At 49.4% G+C, this 22,541-nt stretch overlaps 1 protein-coding gene across 2 annotated transcripts in view; it reads right to left on the bottom strand.

Moving 5' to 3' along the window:
• SEZ6 (seizure related 6 homolog) overlaps positions 1-22,108 on the bottom strand; it is a 108,254-nt gene extending 86,146 nt beyond the window's left edge. For both annotated transcript variants that reach the window (XM_028708669.2, XM_028708670.2), the window contains exon 1: positions 21,308-22,108. In XM_028708669.2, the coding sequence (XP_028564502.2) occupies positions 21,308-21,374 (67 nt within the window). In that variant the 5' untranslated portion in view covers positions 21,375-22,108. The remainder of the gene's footprint in view (positions 1-21,307) is intronic.
• Between the last annotated feature and the right edge of the window lie 433 nt (positions 22,109-22,541).

The following is a 22,541-nucleotide window of genomic DNA, read 5'->3' as shown; positions in this document are numbered from 1 at the left end:
CAGGTTTCCCACAATGGGCATCTTGTTGGCCACTGTGAGAACAGGATACTGGACCAGACGGGTCATTGGCCTCATCCAGAAGGCTCTTCTTATTTTCTGATGTGGGAACGGCTTCCTTGATGACACATTTAAATTGCCAGCTGCCCCCCCCCCCCATAACATATTCAAGAGCAATTGTCCTATCTAGTTTATTACGGCAATGCAACAAAACAAGTCTCTCCCGCCACAGACTCTACAGCAGCCTTTCTCAACCTGTGGGTCCCCAGATGTTGTTGAACTACAACTCCCATTATCCTTAGCTAGTAAGGCCAGAGCTCAGGGATGATGGGAGTTGTAGTCCAACAACATCTGGGGACCCACAGGTTGAGAAACACTGCTCTACTACAGCATGGGTAGGCAAACTAAGGCCCGGGGGCCGGATCCGGCCCAATCGCCTTCTAAATCCGGCCTGCGGACGATCCATGAATCAGTGTGTATTTACATGAGTAGAATGTGCCCTATTATTTAAAATGCATCTCTGGGGTATTTGCAGGGCCTGCCTAGTGTTTTTACATGAGTAGAATGTGTGCTTCTACAGTGGTACCTCGGGTTAAGAACTTAATTCGTTCCGGAGGTCTGTTCTTAACCTGAAACTGTTCTTAACCTGAAGCACCACTTTAGCTAATGGGGCCTCCCGCTGCTGCCACGTGGTTTCTGTTCTCATCCTGAAGCAAAGTTCTTAACCCGAGGTAATAATTCTGGGTTAGCGGAGTCTGTAACCTGAAGCGTATGTATCCTGGGGTACCACTGTATTTAAAATGCATCTCTGGGTTATTTGTGGGGCATAGGAATTCTTTCATTCCCTCCCCAAATATATAGTCCGGCCCCCCACAAGGTCTGAGGGACAGTGGACCGGCCCCCTGCCGAAAAAGGTTGCTGACCCCTGCTCTGGAGCCACAGAAGGTGCTACAACCTTCAACCTTGGCCTTGCCCCCAAAGGCGTATTCCTCCATTGTCTCCGAAGACAGACAGATGCCAGCCTGAATGTTTCACTTCTACCCAGAGATGCTCAGAGATGCCATGAACTACCAGTTCACATGGGACAGAGCTGGCCTGCTCAGCCCTCCCATGCCCTCAGCCCTGATGGCATGAGCATGGCATTGTGATACAGTATGCCAGCTTCCAAGGCACTTAGGAACCCAGGAAGCAGCCTTATTCCAAGTCTATCTAGCTCAGTGTTGTCTACACTGACTGGCAGCAGCTCCCAGCCCTTCTTGTAGCCCCCTTCTCCTTGTGCCCTCCATCTTTCCCAACATCAGGGTCTTTTCCAGGGAGTCTTCTCTTCTCATGAGGTGGCCAGAGTCTTGGAGCCTCAGCTTCAGGATCTGTCCTTCCAGCGAGCACTCAGGGCTGATCTCCTTCACAATGGATCGGTTTGATCTTCTTGCAGTCCATGGGACTCTCAAGAGTCTCCTCCAGCACCAGAATTCAAAAGCATCCATTCTTGATGGTCAGCCTTCTTGATGGTCCAGCTCTCACTTCCATACATCACTACTGGGAAAACCAGAGCTTTAACTATACGGACCTTTGTTGGCAAGGTGACGTCTCTACTTCTCAAGATGCTGTCTAGGTTTGTCATTGCCCTTCTCCCAAGAAGCAGGCGTCTTTTAATTTCGTGGCTGCTGTCACCATCTGCAGTGATCGTGGAGCCCAAGAAAGTAAAATCTCTCACTGCCTCCATTTCTTCCCCTTCTATTTGCCAGGAGGTGATGGGACCAGTGGCCATGATCTTTGTTTTTTGGATGTTGAGCTTCAGACCATATTTTGCGCTCTCCTCTTTCACCCTCATTAAAAGGTTCTTTGATTCCTCCTCACTTTCTGCCATCAAGGTTGTGTCATCTGCATATCTGAGGCTGAGAGTGGCAGTTACCCCACGACAACTTTGTTATGTGGGGGGGGGGGGCTCCCTCTTGCCCCCTTAAAGCCCCGGGAGCCATCTCGCAAGCTGTTTCCTGAGACCCGCCAGCACTAGCTGTGAGGAGGAGCCACAGTCAAGACAGAGATCCCGTTACATAAAGAAGCCATATGTTGGCCGTGCTAATCCTGGGGTTGTGATCAACGCTAAAGACGTCAACATATCCCTCCTGAGTCCGATGGCAACGCAACACCTGTGCTGTCCCCTCTCTAGGGGTGGGTGGGGGAATCTGTAGGATGTGGGGGCCCCCTCTGTCGCCATGTAGGGGGCCAGCAACCCAGTGTGGCTTCTGAGGCAGGTAGGCATTTAAAAGGGAAGCCGACCCATTCATAGCCACTTTGCTCCCTGAAAAAGCATTGCACAGAATTTGGTCACGTCCAAACCATCCCTCTCATAGAACCATAGAATTGTGGGGTTGGAAGGGACCCCAAGGGTCATCTAGTCCAACCCCCTGCAATGGAGGAATCACGGCTAAAGCATCCCTGCGCTTCAGCCCAGCAATGCTCCTATAAACAGTCACGGCTTCCCCCAAAGGATTCTGGGAGCTGTGCATTAAGGGTGCTGAGCGTTGTTAGAAGATGCCGCATGGCGTTACAGTTCCCAGAGCTGGAATTTCCCCTATTTTGTTTTTTATTTGTTTCATAAAATTTATGCATTGCTTGATTGTTAAAAAAGCCAAAAACAAACATACCCTTAAAGTAGTTTACAAAAAGAAAATCAATTTACAACAATACTTTAAGATGCTGAAACAGATTAAAACTCACCTCAGCTTTCTAAGCGCCTGGACAGCCTTGCCCAAACATGAATGTTTTTAGCAGGTGCCAAAAAGAGTGCAGGGAAAGATCCCTGCTTGAGGTGAACAGGCAATAATCATGGTTTCTCCCAAAGGATTCTTGGAGCTGTGCTGTGTTAAGGGTGCCGAGAGACTTTTGGAGACGCCGCGCAGTGCTACAGTTCCCAGAGTGGTTTCTCAACCAATCTCCCATCACAGGGAACTCTGGGGATTGTAGCTCTGGCAATGGAGTGTGCGTATGCGTGTGTGTCCCCATACGACTCTCATCACCTTTAACAAACTACACTTCCCAGAATTCTTTGGGGGAAGCCATGACTGTTCGAAGTTGGCGCTTTAAATGGATGGTGTGAATGTGGCCTTTAAGAGAGGGGGAAAGAGATGGGGGAAGGCTAGGCCAGGGCCCACAAATGCCACGACCTGAATGAATGAAGCCATTTTAGCCTCACAGCAGACCACTAGGCCACCTTGCCTAGCGTTGCTTGGACTTAAGGTAGAAGCTTTCTGTGCAGAAGGTCCCAGGTTCAGACCCCCAAGAGCATCTTCAGGAAGGGCTGGGAAAGACTCCTGACCTGAAACCCTGGACAGCTGCTGCCAGTCAGTGCAGACAACACTGAGCTAAAGGGACCAAGGGTATGACTTAGTACACCTGGTCTTCAGGGTCTCAAGCAGGAATTCTTGTGGGATGTGAAACACAAGAGCAGTCATGTACAACATCCCTAGAGTGGACATAAAAGGGAATGTCTGGACCAGCCAGTCGGAACTTCCTTTTTATCCTGTCTGGGACAGATTTCCTCTGCATGTGACTAGAGGTGGGCATGGCCTCACCTGTGCAGGTAACAAAAGCATAGGACTGGCTGCCATCTCTCTCTCTCTGACTACTTTTGTCGAAGAAGCAACATCTGCTTAGCCAAAGATGCTAGAGAGGATAAAGGGACTGTTTCCTTATGAGACGATTTCCAGGTGTATGTTACTTTTCTAAGATAAGTCTGCCTTCTGGGATCCAATTGTGAACAGAGTGTGAGTGAGTAAACTCTTTTTATACTTTTATAGAAGACTGTTGTGTCTTATCTTTTTATGAGGGACTAAAGGGGAATTACCTTTAAAACATATTATAGAGGCTTTAGCGAGCCTGAGCAAACGTACCCGCTGTGTAAGTTTAAAAAAGGGGAATGTTACTCTGCTTAATTGCGGAACTGGTTAACACAAGTTGGAAAGGCTATAATCAAACAATATATCCTCTCCTGCATCCCTGAACATTCCCACAGATCTTCCCCCAGCCCTACCTGGAGATGCCTTTGGAAATTGAACTCAGGGCTTCTGTATACAAAGCAGGGGCTCTACTAAAGTGCTATGGCCCTTCCCTCACAAATAAAGTGAGGCTCCAGTCCTCATGGTTCTGAACTCAAGGCTGATTTGAACAGGAACACAGAATACTGCCTTTCTTCCTTGGTTCGTGCCGTGGGTTTTCTTCAGTTATCCAATAATATGTATGCATTTGTTGTTGTTTAGTCATGTCTGACTCTTTGTGACCCCATGGATCAGAGCACGCCAGGCACTCCTGTCTTCCACTGCCTGCCGCAGTTTGGTCAAACTCATGTTCGTAGCTTCGAGAACATTGTCCAACCATCTCGTCCCCTGTTGTCCCCTTCTCCTTGCGCCCTCCAACTTTCCCAACATCAGGGTCTTTTCTAGGGAGTCTTCTCTTCTCAGGAGGTGGCCAAAGTATTGGAGCCTCAGCTTCAAGATCTGTCCTTCCAGTGAGCACTCAGGGCTGATCTCCTTAAGAATGGAGAGGTTTGATCTTCTTGCAGTCCATGGGACTCTCAAGAGTCTCCTCCAGCACCAGAATTCAAAAGCATCCATTCTTCGGCGATCAGCCTTCTTGATGGTTCAGCTCTCACTTCCATACATCACTACTGGGAAAACCAGAGCTTTAACTATACAATATGTATGCATACTTCAGTATATTTATTTGCCACATCCATCTAGCTCAGCACTATCCCTAACAAGAAAGTAAGATTCCAGTCCTCAGCAGACAACTGAGACACCCTCACCCAGTTTTCAGATGGAGAACCCTCCCAGCCCAACCCGGAGATGCCAGTGGGGCCTTCTGCATGCAAGGCAGGTGTCCCCCCTTGCACCATGGAGCTCCTTCACAGGGAGGGGGGTCAGCAGTGAGAAAGTGCGGGGTGGATTTCGGAAGCTCACCGCAGCGAGAAGTGGAACAGAAAAGCTTTCTAAGCAAGTAGGGAGAGGTGGGCAGCGGGAGCTGGAGGACCTGCAAATGTACTGGAGGAAATGAGCCTCCGTTCGCCCCCCCGCCCCCTCAGGATTCCAGTCTGCCTGACCTCTATTAACCAGGGTTAGCTTTGTTTCAGTTGCCTGCCTCCGTGGGGAAGCTGCAGCACTGATGTCCTTGACTGCCCTCGCCAAGCAGAGCGAGGAAGGGAGGGAGGGATGTCCCTGGCCACATATGTGCAGAGACAAAAAGGCTTTAGCGATGGACAGAGGGGCAACGGGAACAAGAGGCCAAAGAACGGCAGCCGCCGGTTCCAGATAAGGCAGGAGAGGGGGAATTGCATCCAGGTCTCCTTCTGATATCAGAAATCCCCCAGTTCGCTCTTCCTCAAACAATGCATGAAATGAAACTCAGGTTATCCTCTGAGATTCGCGCGGCTCCAGAGCTGAGCTACGTTCATTATCCTGAAAGCAAAGCTTCCAGTCCTCCTGGTTCCATGGCTCCAACTCAAAAACAATAGAAAAACGTGTCTCTTAAGGATAACTGTACCTGTGAATGCATCTGTCTATCTATCATCTATCATCATCTATATCTCTATCATCTATCTATATCTATCTATATCTGTCTATCATCTATATCTCCATCATCTATATCTATATATCATCTATCTATCTATGTATCTGGGACGCGGGTGGCACTGTGGGTTAAACCACAGAGCCTAGGACTTGCTGAACAGAAGGTCGGTGGTTCGAATCCCCACGACGGGGTGAGCTCCCGTTGCTCGGTCCCTGCTCCTGCCAACCTAGCAGTTCAAAAGCACGTCAAAGTGCAAGTAGATAAATAGGTACCGCTCCGGCGGGAAAGTAAATGGCATTTCCGTGCACTGCACTGGTTCTCCAGAAGCGGCTTAGTCATGCTGGCCACATGACCCGGAAGCTGTACGCCGGCTCCTTTGGCCAATAAAGCGAGATGAGCGCCGCAACCCCAGAGTCGGTCACGAATGGACCTAATGGTCAGGGGTCCCTTTACCTTATCTATCTCTATCATCTATCTATCATCTATCTATCTATCTATCTATCTATCTATCTATCTATCTATCATCTATCTATATCTATCTATCTATATCTATCTATCATCTATCTATCATCTATCTATCATCTATCTATCATCTATCTATCTAATCTATCATCTATCTATCTATCTATCTATCTATCTATCTATCTAATCTGTCTATCATCTATCTATCATCATTACAGTGTGGTACACTGTTAAACTGTGGAACTCCCTCCCACTGGAGGCAGGGATGACCACCAATTTAGATGGCATTAAAAGAGGATTAGACAAATTCATGGAGGAGGAGAGGATGATCGTTGGCTGCTAGCCAGGATGGGTCTGCTCTGCCTCCACAGCTGGAGGCAGCGATGCTTCTGAATACCAGTTGCTGGAAGAAGGCACAGGAAGGGAGAGTTGCTCTTGTGCTCAAATCCTGCTCAAATCATAGAATTGTAGAGTTGGGATCTCATCTAAAGTATGCATTGTAGGAATGTTCAGGGATGCAGGAGAGGATATATTGTCTGATTATAGCCTTTCCAACTTGTGTTAACAAGTTCACAATTTAGCAGAGTAACATTCCCCTTTCTAAACTCAGCGGATGCATTTGCTCAGACTCGCTAAAGCTTCTATAATAACTGTGCTGGTATTTTCCCCTTATTCCCTCATAAAAGATAAGACACGACATAGTCTTCTATAAAAGTATAAAGAGTTTACTCACTCACATTCTGATCACAATTGGATCCCAGAAGGCAGACTTATCTTAGAAAAGTAACATATACCTGGAAACTATCTCATAAGGAGACAGTCCCTTTGTCCTCTCTTGGCTGGAGGCCAAGAGAGCATCTTTGGCTAAGCAGATGTTGCTTCTTCGATGTGTGTAGTCAAAGAGGGAGAGATGGCTGCCCTGCCCTGTGCTTTTGTCGTTACCTACGCAGGTGAGGCCACACCCACCTTTAGTCACATGCAGAAGAAGTCTGTCCCAGCCCAGAAGGAAACAGGAAGTTGACCTGCTGGCTGGACAAACATTCCTCCCCATGTGTAAACATGTTCACTCTAGGAATGTTGTACTTGACTGCTCTTGTGTTTCACATCCCACATGCATGACAGGTGGCCATCCAAGCTCTGCTTAAAAACCTCCAAGGAAGGCGATTCCACCACCTTCCAAGGAAGTCTGTTCTACTGTTGAACAGCTCTTACTCTCAGAAAGTTCTTCCTAATGTTTAACAAGAATCTCCTTTCTGGCTGGCCGCTGTGAGAACAGGATGTTGGATTGATGGACCACTGACCTGAACCAGCAGATTACATATATTTGTGAAAATAACACACAGCAAGCAATTATGGCAGGGGAAATAGCTTGCAAAGGTGTGTCCACGAAATTAGCAAAAAAATACTGGTGAATTTTCACGACGACCCTGGGCAGGGAGAGAGATGGGTTTGCAAACGGATGCAGAAATGCAGGGAATTTGTGTGAAGACTGGAAAAAACAGGGAGCAGAGAGGAACCAAGATTTGTCCAACATTAGTTAGAGAAGAGGGATCGTTCCCATAGTTTCAGCTTCTCTCCACACCGAGTGGACAAGCTAAAATCTCGGCTTCTGCAACATCTTTGCAAGAGGCACCCGAGCAAATCAGTATTGGCATCCTGCCGGCTTTTTAGGAAGCACCTGTTTACCCAGGCATTCCCTTGATCTCCCGACCCAAGCCTCCTGCTTTAATTGCCGCGCTGTCTGATTGCCTGCTTCAATTACGCTCGTTTATTTCAGGGTTTTAGAAGGGATCGTTTCGTGGTTGGGTTTTTCGCGATTCACCTTTTGATATTTCTGTACCTGCTTTGCACACCTTGCAAGCTGCTTCGGCAAGTATGTTGGCGTTAAGCAGTAAATAAATTCCATAATCACCTTCCGAACCTTCACGGGAGGCGGCCCACCAGAAGCTCCAAAGGAAAACCAGTAACACTCCCCCTCTTGCAGTTTCCAGGAACTGGGATTCAGAAACATTGTGGGAGCTCAGCATAGCCAACCTGACTAACATAGGTGCCAACTCCCTGGGGCACCCACATAATTCCCCATTAAGGCGCTGGGCACCCACAAATTTCAGTGCCAGGGCCATGCACACTGCATGGCAACCATGGCCCCAGGCACTCCTGCTGGCTAATAGGCAATGATAATAATAATAATAATAATAATAATAATAATAATGCCCCCCCAGGACCCATACCTGCCCCTCTCCTCCTCTCAGAATCTCCTGCTTCCCTTGGTTTAATGGCAGAGCTGGTCCTCTAGCAACCTCTGGGAAGCTCATTATGAGATAATCCATTTTCTCCTCCCTCTTCATTTTTTTTTTTGGGGGGGGAAAGACCACACCCCTCCCCCACTCCAAGTAGCTGCCCGTCAGAAAGCCACGCCACTCCTGCGCTCTCTCAAGGAGAAAGATGTAACACGCTCCCCAGATCCCCTTAGCGAGATTAATTACGAGGTGCCCGGCCCCAGCTAAAAATACAGATATCTCTGGAAAGCTGTAATTTTCCTGCACTCAGAGCAGAAAGAGAAACGCAGGCCTGCCGGCGCATCGCGTTCCCTCGCCGCCTCTTCCACCGCCTCCACACAGAGAAAAACCTGCTTGCTGGGTTGCCGGGGCCGATTTCCCTCAGGTGCCAAAGGGGCCTCCTCAGAGCAGCATCTGGTCTCCTCAGGTGATCTTCCGATCTGCCCCTGGTGAACACAGCGGCACACTGTGATGCGCCCCAATTCCAATGCTTGGGGTGGCGATCCGAACTCTTTGGCTGAAGCTCCCTTCTCACCCTGCACATCACTAAGTTGCCCCTTATAGAAGCTCACCGAACAATGGACCCACAGCCCTCTCCCGGGGAAAAAAAGATGTATCTCTTTCTTGCTCTCAAAGACATATTTATGTATCTACACGGCAAACTTTGCTCTGGCAGCTACGAAAATGTGAGCTGGTCTGCAAAAAGTTTGAGGTGGCGGGTGGAATTTTATTTTATTTTATTGTATGTTTAGCTGTAGAGCAGGCACCCCCCAACCTTCGGCCCTCCATATGTTTTGGACTACAATTCCCATGATCCCTGACCACTGGTCCTGTTAGCTAGGGATCATGGGAGTTGTAGGCCAAAACATCTGGAGGGCCGCAGGTTGGGGGTGCCTGGTGTAGAGGAACCAAAGGCATGCTTTGCCATTGTGGAAACACAGATCCCGTGGACCTCCGATGAAGTTGAAGGGTGGAAGATTCAAGACAGATAAAAAGACACACACACCCCTTCATGCAGTTAGACTATGGAACTCTCTGCCACAGGAGGCAGTGATGGCCACCGAGCTACATGGCTTTAGAAGAGGGTTAGACAAATTCATGGTGGCTATTGATGGCTACTTGCCAGGAAGGCTTTGCTCTGCCAGAAGCCTTCTGGTCAAGAATCCTGTTCTCATAGTGGCCAACCAGAAAGCAGGATTTGAGTACAAGAGAAATCTCCCCTCCTATGGTTTCCAGCAACTGGTATTCAGAAGCCTTCGTTACATATCTTTAGGCACGAGGTGAAAACGTTTCAAGCTTCATGAGGAATGGTTGAAGGAGTTGGGGATGTTAACCTGGAAAACAGGAGACTACTGAGAGGATATATTTTGGAGCCTACATTGGCTCCCAGGATGTTTCCGAGCACAATTCAAAGTGCTGGTGCTGACCTTTAAAGCCCTAAACGGCCTCAAAGGCCCAGTAGACCTGAAGGAATGTCTCCACCCCCCATCGTTCAGCCCAGACACTGAGGTCCAGCTCCGAGGGCCTTCTGGCAGTTCCCTCCCTGTGAGAAGTGAGGTTACAGGGAACCAGGCAGAGGGCCTTCTCGTTGGTGGCACCCGCCCTGTGGAACGCCCTTCTGTCAGATGTGAAAGAAATGAATAACTACCTGCCTTTTAGAAGACATCTGAAGGCAGCCCTGTATCGGGAAGTTTTTTATGTCTAATATTTTACAATTTTTTATGTGCTGTAAGCCGCCCAGAGTGACTGGGGAAACCCAGCCAGATGGGCGGGGTATAAATAATAAGATTGTTATTGTTATTATATGGTGGCCATCTTCAGATATCTCAAGGGCTGTCACATGGCCAATGGCTTCAAGTTAAATGGAAGGAGATTGCGACTCAACATAATGAAGAACTTTCGGACAACAAGAGTTGTTCAACAATGGAAGAGATTGTTGATCCGTCATGGTTGCTTCAGCTGAGATTCCTGCATTGCAGGGGGTTGGACTAGATGACCCTGTGGGGTCCCTTCCCGCTCTGCAGTTCTTTGATTCAACCAGGCATTTGGCCGAATACCATTCCATGGCTTTTTATATGTGTTTGTGGGAGGGGGTGTCACCGGCTTGTTTTTGTTTTATTATGTATTTTGTATTTTCATTTTGTATTTTTCTGTTGCAAACCACCCTGGGAACTTCAGGTGCAGTGTGGTATACAAATAATAATAATAACAACAATAATAATAGCTGCCTTCCACCATAGAGGCAGAACACAGGCATCCGGGCTAGTTGCCACAGATCGCCTTCTGCTCCGTGAAATGATTTGACTGCCTGCTGCAGCAACTGCTGGGAACGGGCTGATTCCTAATGGCATTTCTCTTGCTTCTTTCATTTCCGATATTGGATTTTAATGTGCTACAATTTGCATTCCACGGGATTTCACACTGTAGGACAATAAAAGACAATGGAAGGAATCAAAGAAGCAATAAATATATATATATATTTTAACAAAATCAATGTGGATGTTTAATGCAGACCTCCCGAATGAAGCTCACAGGGCTATGGTGGTTCATGGGTCACACTTTGAGAGCCCCCCATCTGAAGGGGATATACAGGCTCTGTCACTGGGGTGCGGCCTTTGATCTGGGGGTGCTCTGACTCTCGAGGAGACGGCCTTCAAAGCCCCACTGCAGCTCCTCTGGCTGTATTCCTTCAGCTCTGAAAGAGGCTGCCCCACGGGGGCTTCCAAAGCCGCCAGGGTGTTTTAAATGGGCCGCAACAGCTTTCTCTGCCCGCTTTTATGAAACCCTGCTCGCTGTTTAATTGAACGTTTAGCTTCACAAGGGATCTGCTTGTACTTATTGCAGAAGGTTTAACAGCTCTCTCAAAGCACATCCAGCAAGGTTTGCCTCTCCAGGTGGGGAGGGCAGAAGGGAAGGCGGAACAATGTGAGCCATGGACTTGTAAGGTTGCAAGGGACCCCCAGGGGTCATCCGGTCCAACCCGCTGCTGCAACGCAGGAATCGAGTCTCAAGAATCCCTGGCCCCTATTTCCCTCCCAGAGCTACAATTCCTGGAGCCGCTCTCAGCCATCATTCTCTGGGAACGGGAGAGGGGGCTCCAAACAAGTCTCAGCACCTTTGATAAACTAGAATTCTTTGGGGGAAAGCTGCGGCTGCTGAAAGTAGTAGTAGTAGTAGTAGTAGTAGTAGTAGTAATAATAATAATAATACCCCATCCTCCCCGGCCAGAGCTGAGCTCAGGGCGGCTAACACCAATAAAATCACAGTAAAAACATAATAGGGGGGAAAAACAATTTAAAATACAGGTTAAAATGCAATTTAAAAAGCAGCCTCATTTTAAAAGTAGCCGATAAATCAAGACCATAAAGGGAGGGCAACATAAGGGTCAGACTGAGTCCAAACCAAAGTCCTGGCGGTCATCAAAGTGTCATCAAAGTGACTTTTAAATACCTGTTGTGAATGCTGCTCCTTGCAGGACTCAGCAGGGAGGAGGAGGAGGAGGGGGGGAATATTAGGAGTTGGCTCCGCCTTTCATTGGCTGTGGCTCCGCCCTGTCTTTCTGCCCCCCCCCGGCGTCCCCCCCCTCAAAAGCAGCCCCCTGCCTGCAAGATTTCTCTCCCTCCATTCCAAGGCGCCCAAGAAGAGTTCAAGATGTGCGACACCAGTTTGTCTTTTAAAACACACACACACACACACACACACACACACACACACACACACACACCTGCGATTTCGACACTTAGCGGTTCGTGTTCCTTTCGCCTCCTGGCCCCAGGAGATGCCGGATGGCGCGCAGTTCCCCTCTGGCTCCATCCCAGGAGCCGGGAGTTTGCTAAAAGGTTAGCCCACCGTCCTCGCTCCCCCGAGGACGCGCTTCTGGTGCCCTGAGGCGTCCGCTGAGAGCCAGCTGCTACACACACACACACACACAGAGAGAGAGAGAGAGAGAGAGAGAGAGAGAGAGAGAGAGAGAGAGAGAGAGAGAGAGAGAGAGACGAACAGAGCGCACCAAACTCCGAGGGAAAGAAAGCGCCAGCTGTCCGCCACGTGGGGCTTCCAAGACGCCCCCCCTCTCTTCCCCATTACAGTGGTACCTCGGGTTACATACGTTTCAGGTTACAGACTCCGCTAACCCAGAAATAGTACCTCGGGTTAAGAACTTTGCTTCAGGCTGAGAACAGAAATCGTGCTCTGGCGGCGAAGCGGCAGCAGGAGGCCCCATTAGCTAAAGTGGTGCTTCAGGTTAAGAACAGTTTCAGGTTAAGAACGGACCTCCGGAACGAATTCAGTACCTAACCCGAGGTACCACTGTATATGCAAAGCGGCTAAGACAGTACCAGCTAATTGCCCCAAAATGAACGCGGAGGCGGGTGAGGACTGAGTCAGGGGTTTGGAGCGGCCGACACAACTCGCGCCAGGCTCGTCGTTAGTTTCGGAACGTGCGAAGACGCCTTAGACCGAGTCAGACCGTCGGCTCCACTTAGCCAGTGCCGGATTAAACCCTGCGGAGGCCCCTGGGCAATCGGAATCATCTCGCGCCCCGCTCGCAAATTATCCCCTAATACGTTTGTTATTTTACCAACCCACAATTTTAATAAGCCAATTTTATTTGCAAAATCAAACCAAAATTATTGTGATCTTTTGTGGATCCCATAGGCAGTATTGCATTTAGCCCAGTACTGTTGGCACTGACTGGCAGCAGCAGCAGCAGCTCTCGTGAGTTGCAGGCATTCCCAAAGGAGGTGCAAATGGGGATCGAACCTGGAACCCCCCCTGCATGAAAAGTAAAGACTCTAAGCCCTCCCTAAGGTGCTTCCTTTAAATATAAAGTAAGAGGCTGGTCCTCATGATTCTGAATTAAGTGCTGATTCAGAAGGGCCTGTGGGAAGATGCTTGGTACCAAGTCAGGCCGTTGGTGCAGCTACTCCAGTAAACATGGTGCCCTCCAGATGTTTGGGCTCCGACTCCCATCCTTCACTGCCATTGGCTACATTGGCTAGGACTGATGGGAACTGGAGTCCAACAATATCAGCAGGCAACATGGGACTGTTCCTAGTCCTGGGCAGGTGTCTTTCCTAGCCCTGCCTGGATATTTGGTTCGATTTATTACATTTGTAGGTCATTTTATTATTTTAAAAAATGCAACCAAGCAAAACATCTCAGAGTAGACCCGTTGAAAATAATGTGCCGGTTAGTCATGTTCATTATTTTCAAAGGGTCTCCTCTGAGCAGGGCTGGCACTGAACAGAAGAGCCCAGCTGGGTCAGGCCAGCATCCTCTTCTCACAGTTGGTCAACCAGCTGCCCCAAAGGGAAGACCACAAAAGCCTGGGCACAAAAGCAAATCTCCCCACCTGTGGCTTCCAGCAACTGGGATTCAGAAGCATGGCTGCCCATGGAGAGCCATTGTGGCTAACAGCCTTATCCTTCATGAATTTGTCTGGTCTTACGCTCAAGCTGGTAGCCATCTCTGCCTCCTGTGGCAGAGAGTTCCATAGTTTAACAATGTGCTCCTATTCCGTGGTTGAATTAGCCACGGCTTAACTATAGCTGCAACCCTATGTCTCAAAGTGGTTTAGAATACTACATATCATACCAGAACTTAGCTGAGATTCCTGCATTGCAAGGGGTGTGTGGACTAGATGGCCTCTGGGGCTGCCCCTCCAACCCTACAATTCTATGATTCTATGGACCTGGGCACACCTTCTGCACACATATCAGAGGTATGGACAATTCCCAGAATTTGATGAACATCGACTGCTGCATCTTGCCTACAGCAGTTTTCCTAATTATGATTTAGATGAAGTAGTACCTGCATTTCAGGCCGACGTGGGCCTCCTGCCAATCATTTTCATTGGATCACCTCAATTTTTGGCATTTCTGAGTGAGTGAGAGAACAATCATTCATTCTCTCCCCAGTATCTTGCTTATGGATCAATCCTTGGGAGGGGGAGAAAAAAAAATCCATCCCAGCAAATATTTATGAAGTACCTACGTGTTCCTCCTTAAAATTCATGCCCAAGGCATTTCCCTGGAGGGACTGCATTTTGTTGGAACACGTCCAACACTGGGTATCTATCTATTGGGAGCAAAGATCTCCGCGATGGTTCCCAAGAGACATCCCGCGGCAAGGTTCTCAGGGCGTCCGGCTCTTAAGACCGGCCCTATCATTAGGCAGAGTGAGAAAGCTGCCCCAGAGGCATCACTCTCGATAAATTACTCTGCGCCAGCACTTAACAACTGCTATGCTGGTCTGTTGTTATGGAGGAAACTGTTTCGTCAAGTAAGTTTCAATGGCCAGTCGTGGAACTGGGTTGCTGTATGCATGTGAACTCATGTGTGTGTGTGTGTGCACCATTTTCTTCCTGGCCTCTGGCGGAAAAATGTCTTGAGCGGGCCCTGCAAGCAGTGTCAGGAATTGCTGGGCCCTGTGTGTGCTGCTGCCCCTTGTGGGGAGCCGCTGAACTGCAGGCAGCAAACTATGGGCTGGCTCGACCCACCCAAGGCGACAATTGGCTGCTTCCGGACAGGGGTTCCAGCTCCTGCTTGGCTGTGCTCAGGGGACGAGGTCTTCCTGCAGCCTGGTGGCTCTGACTTAATCTTTAGCCCTGGCTGTTGGCAGGCAACCATTTAAGAAGTGGTGCCTGAGTTTAATTTTTTCCTCTTCCCTCCCTGTACCTTCTCCCTTGTGTATCATGTTCTTTCAGACAGAGAGTCTGTGGGCAGAGGCTGCCTTGTTTTAACTGACTGTGTGTATGTCACTCCGGGAACCTTTTTGGCTGAAGAGTGGGCTACAGATACTCCAGAGAAACAAACAAACCCGAGGTCTCAGCTAAGGCGTTCTCAGCTATCTCCCCCTACACAGATTCACAGAAGCCTCTGCAGGTGATTTCTGTAATATATCTATTTATTTGCTGCGTTTTTATATATCTTTTCTGCCAAGGTGCTTTACAATTTTAAAAATACATATGTAAAATTAGTCCCAGCAGGAAAAGGAGGCAGTAGAAAAGGAGACATTCCAAAATTCAGTGAATCCTGATGGCTCTGCCTGTATCCCTCCCTGTCTTAATTAAGCTGCCCTTCTCATGGAAACAGAGAAATCTGTTGCTGGTGCAGCCAGTGAGACCATTAGAATAGAGCCTGGCTGCTGGATCAGACCAAAGGGGGCCCATCTAGCATCCTGTTACCACAGTGGCCAACAAAATGTCCAGTATGGGAAGCCTGCAAGCAGGAATTGAGCACAACATCAACTCTCCAGTTGTTCCCCACTATCTGGTATTTCAGGGTAGGCTGCCCCTGGGTATGGAGGTTCTGCTACCCCAGCAGACCTCCATAAGAAGAGCCCTGGTGGATCAGGCTGAAGCTCTCTCTAGCCCAACGTCCTGTTCCCACAGTGGCCAGCCAGATTCCCATGATGCAAAGCCAGCAAGATTGACCTGAGCACAACAGCATCACTCTTTCCACTTGTGGTTTTCAGAAGCTGGAACCCAAAGGCGGGTTGGCTTTGAATTCTTTATCAGCAGGGGCAATCAAAAATGGGATGGCCCGGTAGATGATGGTATACTTACCTTAGGAATTGTCTGCGGACATGCCTAACCAAACAAACACTGTCCCAGGGGGCACCCTTTGGTGCTGGGGCACTATTAAGGTTTTCCTTTGGCACTCATGAACCCTCATATTAACATGAGAAGGGCCTGCTGGATCAGGCCAAGGCTCCATTACTGCCTTCAGACAGTTGTGTGTGTGTGTGTGGGGGGGAGAGTTTGTCCCTTTGTGCCTCTCTCAGAGCCGCTGGATTCTGAGCACACACCTGATTTAATTGTAGATCAAAAAAAGGAAGTAAGCAAAATCAGCCCCAGCCAGCACAGGCCTCTGGACGCCCACAAAGCCAAGTCCTTCTCCTTTGGCTCTTGTGAAAGACAGAGAGAGGGGGAGGGGGGTCATGCCCCCCAGCGGGCAAAGCCCCCAAGCGAAGCTCACATGAGGATTAACACCTTCCCCAGAGTCCCCCTTCCCCCGCGGAAAAGGATAGCTCACGGATCTCTGGCTAAATCAGGCATGTGGTGTGACCAGCCCCAGGAAGGGAAGTTAATATCGGAGTGATTCGCTAGGATCAAACCGGGGATTTGTTACAAATCTGAAAGTCTGATTTCTCCCAACCGGCAATCCGTCTGTCCATCCTCAATTAATAGCCAAGAAGGGAGATCAAGGCCTGAAGCAGCACTTAAGCTGAGAGGCTTTCCCAATTTGGCACGGGCTCAGGAACTCAGCCTCGCTGCCAGGATGCTGCCTGCCTCTTCAAACCAGGCCAACAAAGAAGGGGAGGGGTGTATGTTCAGTGGCACCTACAGGTGACTAAGGACCAAGGACCTTGTCGTGGCTTTGCTGTCATTTCAAAAAGTGAGGGGCCATGGAGAGAGGAGGAGAGAAAGATTCAGAAAGCAGCCAGGCAGCTCTCAGGGAACCAGGCCTGTGAAGCAGCTAAGGGCTCATCAAATCATAGAATTATAAAGTGGGAACTGACCCCCAAAGTCATCTAGTCCAACCCCCTGTGAAGCAGAAATCGTACCTAAAGAATCCCTGACAGCCTCTGTTTAAAAAACCCCCAATGAAAAGAGGTACCAGTTCCTCTCCTCTCTTTCTGGGGAAGAAGGCAAAAAGGTCAAAGGCATTTTTATTTTTAAGTGTTCACATGATGATGTCTCAGTCACAGGAGAGAGAGAGCCCAGTTGCCAAGAGCATAAATTGATCGTGAAATAAACTGGCCGTCTTCAAACTGGTGCCCTCCAGATGTTCTGGACTGCCACTCCTTTGGCCAAGAAAAGCTCCACAACTTTTGTGTCTGGATTTCCACTTTTTGAAATATGGCAGCCCTACCATAACTAAGAGGGACGCGGGTGGCGCTGTGGGTTAAACCACAGAGCCTAGGGCTTGCTATTCAGAAGGTCGGTGGTTCAAATCCCCACAACAGGGTGAGCTCCTGTTGCTCGGTCCCTGCTCCTGCCCACCTAGCAGTTTGAAAGCACGTCAGAGTGCGAGTAGATAAATAGATACCGCTCCGTCGAGAAGGTAAACGGCGTTTCCGTGCGCTGCTCTGGTTCGCCAGAAGCGGCTTAGTCCTGCTGGCCACATGACCTGGAAGCTGTATGCCTGCTCCCTCGGCCAATAAAGCGAGATGAGCGCCGCAATCCCAGAGTCGTCCGCAACTGGACCTAATGGTCAGGGGTCCCTTTACCCTTTACCTTTACATAACTAAACTATGGAACTCCCTCCCACATGAGGCAGTTACGATCACCAATCAGGATGGCTTTAAAAGAGGATCGAACAAATTCAGGGAGGAGAAGAGGGCTGCTGATGGCTCTTAGCCAAGATGGCTACTCTCTGCCTCCATGGTTCGAGGCAGCAATGCTTCTGAATGCCGGTTGCTTGAAACTGCAGGAGTGGAGAGGTGGCTCTTTTGCCGGATCCTGCCTGCAGGTTTCCCACAATGGGCGTCTGATGGGCCACTGTGAGAACAGGATGCTGGAGTAGACGGACCATTGGCCTGATGCAGCAGGCTCTTCTTATAATCTTATGCAATTTGCTTTGGCATGGAAGGTTGATGAGCCCCTCATCAGTGGTGGACTTGGGGCTTTCAAATTTCAGCAGAGCCCTGTGCAATGCCAAGATTTGGTGCCCCCTGTGGCTCCCTCTCATCTTGGCGCCTAATAATAATAATAATAATAATAATAATAATAATACATTATTTATACCCCGCCCATCTGGCTGGGCTTCCCCAGCCACTCTGGGCGGCTTCCAACAAAATATTAAAATACCGTAATGCATCAAACATTAAAAGCTTCCCTAAACAGGGCCACCTTCAGATGTCTTCTAAAAGCCTGGTAGTTGTTTATCTCCTTGACATCTGACGGCAGGGCGTTCCACAGGGCAGGCGCCACCACCGAGAAGGCCCTCTGCCCGGTTCCCTGTAACCTCGGCTTCTTGCAGTGAGGGAACCACCAGAAGGCCCTCGGCGCTGGACCTCAGTGTCCGGGCAGAATGATGGGGGTGGAGACGCTCCTTCAGGTATACTGGATAGTGTAGGTGAACCGGTCGCACTCCCCTAAATCTGCCTCTGCCCTCCCTCCTTCACACAAACAGAATGACTTGTTTGGCCCTGTCTCCTAAGGCAAGGTCCCTTTTTCCACCTGAGAGTCCTCCCCCGCAACACACACACATGCTCACCTTGCTCCACCTTCCTAAACTCCAATGTCCATCTGGACTTTGATTTCTTTGGAAGACGCTGGTGAGGAACTACTCAAGATCGCTCTGCCTGCATTGGTCTCCAAGACCCGTTGACCCACCCCTGTCCCTAGTCACACAGTTCAGGGGCCCCCAAACCAGGCTTCTCCCTCATTGCTATTGCATCCTTGGTGTGGCGGGGAACCTATACGACTTCAGTGTCTGTGATTACAAAACCAGGATCACATCCTTAATGCAGAGCACCTAGGTGCAACGTTGTGTATTTTTCAGAAACTACGCAGGTTCTCAAAGCTCACCCAGCCTTAGAAGTCAAGTTTCCGCCTTAGACTGGCCAACAAGATTCCTAAAACAACACCCCCAAACCTTGTATTAAAATCCGGGGGGGGGGGGGAGGAACCATGCAGCTGTGTGTTTACCAAAAAGGATATCGTTTGGGAAGGGTGGCGAGTGTGGATCACCCGCTCCCTGACTACACAGGAGAGCATCTGTCTATACAGACCTGGTTACCATGACATACAGTTATATATATGTGTGTGTGTGTGTGTATAATATGGAATAACAATTACAGCGAATGTCCTTACAATAGGCCACTTTCCTTTGATTTCAATCTTGGTCGCACCCGGAAGCAGGGCCTTTCATGTGTGGTGCAGAGCTTTTTCACCCCCTGCCTTAAAATGGCATCTCAGCATCCTTTTGAAAAATTGCACTTCAAAATGCACAAGAGCAAATATAAATCAGGGACAAGGGGAGTTGTTAACTTATTGTTGCAATGAAGGTATTGTGCCTCTTCTCTCAGTTGTGACACAGGGAGACAGATGGGAGGGGGGTGTGCATTAACGATTCGTCCATTATTTGGAATAAATCCAAGGGAACAATTTAAAACTAAAAATTCAAAAGGCTTTACATTTATTCACGGAGCAATCCTAATCGCAGGGTGTGCATACATACATGTGTGTGTGAGAGAGAGATAGAGCCATCAACCCAACTTTGGAAATACTTCAACAAAAGATATAGGTCCAATTTGACTTTTTGCTGTTGACGGTGACACCACCCACTTCCTCGCAACCCAGTTTTAAAAGTCCTGGAATAGATTCAGGACTTTTCAGCTGAGGTTAGATGGCCATCTGTCATGGAAAAATTAGTTGAGATTCCTGCATTGCAGGGGGTTGGACTAGATGACCCTCGGGGTCCCTTCCGGCTCCACAATTCAATGATTCTATGAAGGGGGCACCTTGTCCTCAGTGCCTGAAGCAGCACAATCCTCTATAAGCCCCACTGGGAGGGGAAAGGCAGGAAACTGGATCAAAGCCTTGGCAGCTCAGAATCTCTTGGAGGAGAAAAAGAGGTGTCAAAAGGGACTGTGTCCCTGTAAATGGCGCACTGCCCCACTTTCGCAAGACCCCTTCCAAATCCCCCTAGTAAGTCTGAGAACACAGACCTTCCTTTTAAACATTTATTTTTAAAAGAAGTGGGGATCAGGCATTCTCCCCAAGCCGTTTCTGCTATTTTTATGCATAAAATATTTGTTATATCTGTGCATGTTTTTCACTGCTTTAAAGATAAGTAAATAAAAAAATTGTCCGGAGTTCATCGGCGGCACCTAGGTCCCCGTCAAATAGCAAACACTCGAAAGTTGCTTTGCAGAGCCTTGAATAAAAGGCAGTCTAATTACGCAAACAGAGAACCCACCAGATGACTATGTTCTCTAAGTAAAAACACACTCAGAAATTAAGAATCATAAATACTATCCCTTGGGACAGGGATGCCCCCCCCCAATCAGTGGAGTGTTGCTCTAACAATTCAATGCTTCAGGATCCCCTAAGGCACCCCCCCTTTCCTTACAGATGAGCTAAATTAACCCCAGGGGAGCAAGTGGGCGCTTAGCCCTGCTTGATCTGGGATTAAAAACAGGTTCAGACCTTGGCCGGTCCAGGGGAGACTGTGCAGACAGGAGTACGATTAAAGGACAGAGGTCAGGTTGACCCACTTTAAGAAGCCTGGCGGGTCCCTGGGGGTATCTCAAGAGAGGGGCTGGCAGATTCTAGAAGGCTTCCTTTTTGGGGAACCTTCTCTCTTCCTCCTCCTAAAAAAAAGTATTGGCGAGAGGAACTTGGAGAAGTTTCATACGAGGAGCGTCTCTGGATGATTATTATTATTTTAAATCCAATCCAGGAGAATCAAAACGGCCGTATGGGCTGAGGTTGGGGGGGGGGGCGCTGGCTGGGGAGGGGGGCTGAGTTGCCCGAGGCGCCTGGCGAGACCCTCATTTGCAACACAGAGCAGCCTCCTGTAACCTAATTATATCAGCCGCTGGGCTCTTTTCCTCTTCGCCTGCGCGTACAGATTTGGGGTGTGTGTCAATTCTTCTCCGAGGGGCTCGAACACGATTGTACGCTGTTTCCCCCTTGTTTTCCTCGCTCCGTCAAATAACAACATTCTCCCCCCCCCTTTTAAACAACAACAAGATTAGCACGCACGGTGGGGTAATTACAAAGGGAACCCCCGAAGCTATTGGCTCGCAATCTGCTAAGAAAAATAAAACGGGCGGGGGGAACGACAAGAGAAGAGGAGGCGAGATAAACAGGGGGTATTAAGAACGCAATTTATAGCGAAGCGGGTTTGGGGGAGTGAGGCTTGGATGCTAGGCAAAGCACTTTGTTATTTCCCCACAGTCAATCCCCCCGCCCCCAAATCTCACATCCCTAATAATGAAAGAGATGGAGGGGGCTTGCCTGCCACCCCCCACCCGAAGCGATCGCCTACCTTGCGCCCGGACCCCGAGGAGGGCTGCTAAGAGGAGACAGGTCGCTGGAGCCGGAGACCCCTTCATCGCCCGTCCAGGGGGGCTTCACGAGCGGAGAGGCGGAGAGGCTTCCACCGCGCCCCCAAGCAAGCGCTTTGGGGTTCTCCCCTCCAGGGCTGGCCGGCCGGCCGGGCTGCTGTCCCCCTTCGGCGATCTGCTCGGTCGAGGCTGGGACTTCTCCTCTTCTTCCTCCTCCTCCTCCTCTAGACATCCGAGCTCCGCGACCAGCCCCCGAAGCTGCCGGCTCCGCGCGATGTACAGCCGGCGAGCGAGCGAGTGAGCAAGCGAGCGCCGCTTTCAGCACGGCGGACAGCGCCCAGCAGCGCCGGCGCCGGGGATCGCCGCCCGCCGGGTGCTGAAGGACAGCTCCTTACCGTAACGCTCCGAGTACGGCGACGCCGGCAAATCCTGGAGAGCGAATCGCCTTGACTAACATCGGCCTAGCCTCGGGGGAGGGGGGCCAGGAAGAAAGAAACACAACCTCCTCCCGCTCTCTTTCCCCCTTCCTCCTTGCCTGGAGGGTGGGATTCTAGCGAGCAAAGCAGTCTCCCAAGTTCTGGAAGGAGAGAGCGTTCAATCCCTTCGTATCTTCCACTAATCTTTTCTTGTAGGTTTAGATCCCCTCTGGAGAGTTTCTATTCCCCGCCTACCTCCCCCCTCCAAAAAAATCCCCACACAGGTGGGAAATGGGCTATCAAAGTAGGAGTGGGGGTTCTAAGCTCAGAAAGAGTGTGTCGAGGTAGGGAAAGGGGGTCCTTAGTCAAGGAGTGTGCCCTTTTCTGATGTCTGCTCCCAGGAACCCCGTTTTCATCTCTCTCTCTCTCTCTCCACCCACCTCCCCTCCCTATCAACCCATCATCACCCCTCAAAAATGCTGATCTAAATACTCCCATCTACTTGCTCGGCGTTTTCAAATTCACGGGATAATGAAGATGGCTTTTGAGCATACAAAGGACAATAAATTATTACTTTGCGCTCAATAAATGCCAAGGCTGCAGGCAGCTGCATCAGCAGCAAACTGTGCTCACAGGAGAAGTGGGGAGGGGATGTGGGGAGGGGGGAGAAGGAGAGGGAGCGAGAGAAAGAACTTAATTATCATTATATTATATAGTTAAAAGCCAATGGCATTTTGAGCCAAGCTCTGCAGAACAACCAGAGGCGGTTGTGGAGGGAAAGATCACCCCCTGCAACCCC

The sequence above is a fragment of the Podarcis muralis genome, chromosome 15 (assembly GCF_964188315.1).
Source record: "Podarcis muralis chromosome 15, rPodMur119.hap1.1, whole genome shotgun sequence".
Lineage (NCBI taxonomy): Eukaryota > Metazoa > Chordata > Lepidosauria > Squamata > Lacertidae > Podarcis > Podarcis muralis.
The sequence above is the reverse complement of the archived record's forward strand: the minus strand, read 5'-3'. Positions and strand labels throughout refer to the sequence as shown.